This window comes from Abramis brama (assembly GCF_963993115.1).
Source record: "Abramis brama genome assembly, chromosome: 18".
In the NCBI taxonomy this organism is placed as follows: domain Eukaryota; kingdom Metazoa; phylum Chordata; class Actinopteri; order Cypriniformes; family Leuciscidae; genus Abramis; species Abramis brama.
In genome coordinates this window covers 13888084-13891581 of record NC_139980.1, presented here as the reverse complement: position 1 = coordinate 13891581, position 3498 = coordinate 13888084, and the positions used below count along the sequence as shown (strand labels likewise).

The 3498-nt window shown below is 37.4% G+C and overlaps 1 protein-coding gene across 1 annotated transcript in view; it reads right to left on the bottom strand.

Moving 5' to 3' along the window:
• The window catches only part of ftr63 (finTRIM family, member 63), a gene marked incomplete at its 3' end in the record, with an annotated part of 24456 nt that continues 20958 nt past the window's right edge, over positions 1 to 3498 (bottom strand). Inside the window, 5 exon segments of the mRNA XM_084090236.1 lie at positions 1 to 89; positions 2472 to 2644; positions 2823 to 2847; positions 3184 to 3343; positions 3430 to 3498. The exon segment at positions 3430 to 3498 is cut by the window's right edge and continues 31 nt beyond it. Coding sequence (XP_083946362.1) covers positions 1 to 89; positions 2472 to 2644; positions 2823 to 2847; positions 3184 to 3343; positions 3430 to 3498 — 516 coding nt within the window.

Here is a 3498-nt window from a genome sequence, read left to right as displayed (position 1 = left end):
TTATTGCGTGTTGAAGGCAATTGTTATGGAGAAGCACTCAAACAAGTTTTTCAGGAAGTGTGTGCCTCTGTGTCCCAGGTTTTTGACTCCTGAGGACACACACAACCTGTGCGTTATGCGTCTGGGTGAGGAGCACACTTGGGCACATTTTTTAATCGGCATGCATCTCGCGGTGATCACTGATCGGTTCTGCGCAGATTTTGCTCATCTCAAAGGAAAATGTTCCAAAGGGAACCATTTGTTCTCAGGGAACCACCCTGGTGGCTAGTTCCTAGAACTAAGTTCCTAAAACTACCCGGTGTGAAAGTCTCTCATGTCAGCACATCACAGGTCTGCTTTACAATCTGCATCGGCTTCCTGTTCAGTTGCGCAATGATTTAAAACTTTTACTCTAACATACAAAGCTGTACGTGGAACAGCCCCTTATATCTGTGACTTAGTTACCCTATACACACACCTTCTCATTCTCTTCATTCTTCAGATTCTTTTACTCTTCAGCAGCCACTTTGTAGATTAAAATTTTCTATCGCTGCACGCAGGTTATGGAATGCACTTCCTCTTACTGTTAGAAATGCTCCCACATTAGCCAGTTTCAAGAAGTAGCTAAAAACCCATTTAAAAACAAAACAAAAACTGATTGCTATGGAAGTAAATACCAAGTCGTTATTATTCACATTAACCAAACGTTATTTGCACTTCAGTAACTTTAATAAGTAAAATATTGTTTCTAAATATAAAGACAACTGGATTAACCCCAAATTCCAACAAAAAACAAAAACACTATTTATATAGGCTACAAATAATTAAAATATTGTTTTAATAAACTGCCCACTACCAAATCTATAGATACATAATTACAGATATATATAAAAAAAATTCATAAAGAATCAAGAAATGGTAAATACATTTCCTCTAACATACACATAATGGTGGAGAGATTGCAGAATTCCAAAGAATAATGGGGTTATATTAAAGGAACTGTATGTAGGATTGTGGCCAAAACTGGTACTGCAATCACTTTAAAAATACTATAGAGCGGTGTATCCCCTCCCCCTCCCCCCTGACTCCAGGTTGCCAGATAAGCTGAATTCAGCAGAAACGTAGGCTGCTTCAATGAGCTTCCGACGAGACGTACACAGTAAGTTTTTTTCTGTTAATTATGTTTATGCATCATGAGAGATATTTTGATAAGTTATTATGTATTTAAAAAATGTACTAATTGTCATTAGTTAAATATAATCGTAAAGATTTATGCTCGTATGTGACAGTATCGTAAAGATGTATGCTCGTATGTGACAGTATAATCGTAAAGATGTAACGTTATGCTCGTATGTGACAGACAGAACGGTAGCTGTAAGTCTAACTTGTAACGTTATGTATCTGTCATTAATGTAAGTACAAGCACAAGCCTATGTCACTATGTGTAATACAGCTATTCATTTAGCTGATGCTATAAGTGAAAGTGACCAGCTGTATTTTTTTACTTACCCTGCAGCACACGTCCATAACACGCTAAAATATGTGATGTGAAATACAGGTCAACTTGCAGCATGTGTAACTTAGTCCACGATATACGTGAAGAACGAATGTCGAATCATTTTTTCTGAGGTAAAGTTAGGCTTCTGTCTCAATTACGTTTCAAATTGCCATAATGGGCGTGCTAATGTTGTTTTCCTCAGCGTCTCAGCATAATGACAGAGAAACGGGCTCCTATGCATTGCTAATGTTAGCATACGTCCATGTGAGCTAACGTTACGTTACTTTGCACGAACATGCATAACTTTGTTCGACTGTCATGAATATATGATATGTGCATTTACATCGAGTACAAGTTAGCCAAGCACAAGTTAGATGAATCTTACCTGTCCAGGAGAAAATTAGCTACGTTGGCGTCTGTGTTCAAATTCTTCTCCGTTTTCAGCCGTCTCCATCTTTCAAAAGCATCTCCTATACAAATTCTGGTTTTATTTCGGACTTTGTCACGACGAATTTCTGAATTATAACGAGGTCTTTTTGATTTAGTAACGTTAGACATTTTTATCCGACTAGAGCTAGGGTAGGTTAGAGCAAAGCTGGCAACCCGGATCCCGAAACACTACTGACTTCGTGATTGGTAGATAGGTGGAGGGAGGCGCTTCAGGCCAAAACACAAAATGACAACATCAACATCAGTTGAGGGCTGCAAGTCCACTTTTTAAATGACAATATCCTAGCCATACTGTTGTCAGTGATATAAGTATTTGAAATTAACATGATTTCTTAATGTCTAGTGACACATCAGGGCCATTTTATGATTAATTGAAATAGATTTCTTACATACAGCTCCTTTAAGAATATTTGTAGGATATAATTCGACAATTTTTCTTCGTATTTATTCAGACAAAAATAATATGTTAAAAATCATAATGATCAGCATATAAGAAATGACCTTTGTCTTGTTGAGCAGGAGTCAGGATGGTCTGGGCCATTACCTTGGTGCTGTGGAGAGTCTGGCCTGTGACTCACGGTTAAGTGAAGTTCCAATACTTTGATTTCGGCAGGCTTGGTTGTGACTCTGGTATTGTAAAGGATCTCTGCTTTAACTTTGGTGTTTGGTAGGGCATGGACAGTGATCTTGGCATTGGGTTGGGTCTGGGTGGTGGCACTGTAAAGGAAAGTAAATATATTCATTTCAAACTGCCAAGCAGTAATAAAAGCTTTGAAAACAAACCACTGGCATATTTCATTAGTTATTAGCTTGAAATAGTGACAATGAGGGAAAAAACAGTTTAGATACAACTTAGAGACTTTGTGTAGCTGGTTTAGAATATTGTGCTCTATACAGCTTAATGGATTTGTAAGGATCACCTGATAAAAACATGTTGCATGAGTTGCAAGAATATAATGGGGGAGTCGAAGATAATTGTATGTATTTATTAGCAAGATTTACATTCAGTGCTCTCCTCAGAAGTGGAAATTATCTTAATGTGTGCCACTGTGGAAACCAACAGCATTTAAAGTATTATTTTTATGTAAACAGAAAACTGATAAAGCTCACAAATGTTCAAAGGTCTTGGGTTCATTAGATGCTTCACAAAAACATTTGTTGATGTGCTGCAGTAGGAAACACCAATTTTAGATTCCTTTGCAGATATTGTTTGTTACACAATGTATCTCTAATTTTTTATATCTCCATTATTGTACCTCTATCAGATGTCTTTTTTATCTCTTCTTTGCAGAAATCCTCAAGTTTCTTTTTTAACAGAAGGACAGATTTTCCCACATCCTCATATAAGAGGTGAGAACTTCCATTGATTCTGGGCACAACAGTAGTTTTAGGAGGAACAGAGCAAGCCTCAACACTCTACAGAAAGCCATACAGAAACAAACAACATTAAACTGTAGACAGATAAAGAGACAAATAGTGATTGTTTTCTAAGGCTCAGTTACCAGCAGGAAATGGATGTGATCGTCTGTGTGTGAAAGCTGCTCCAGCTCAGTGTTTCTCCTCCTCAGAAC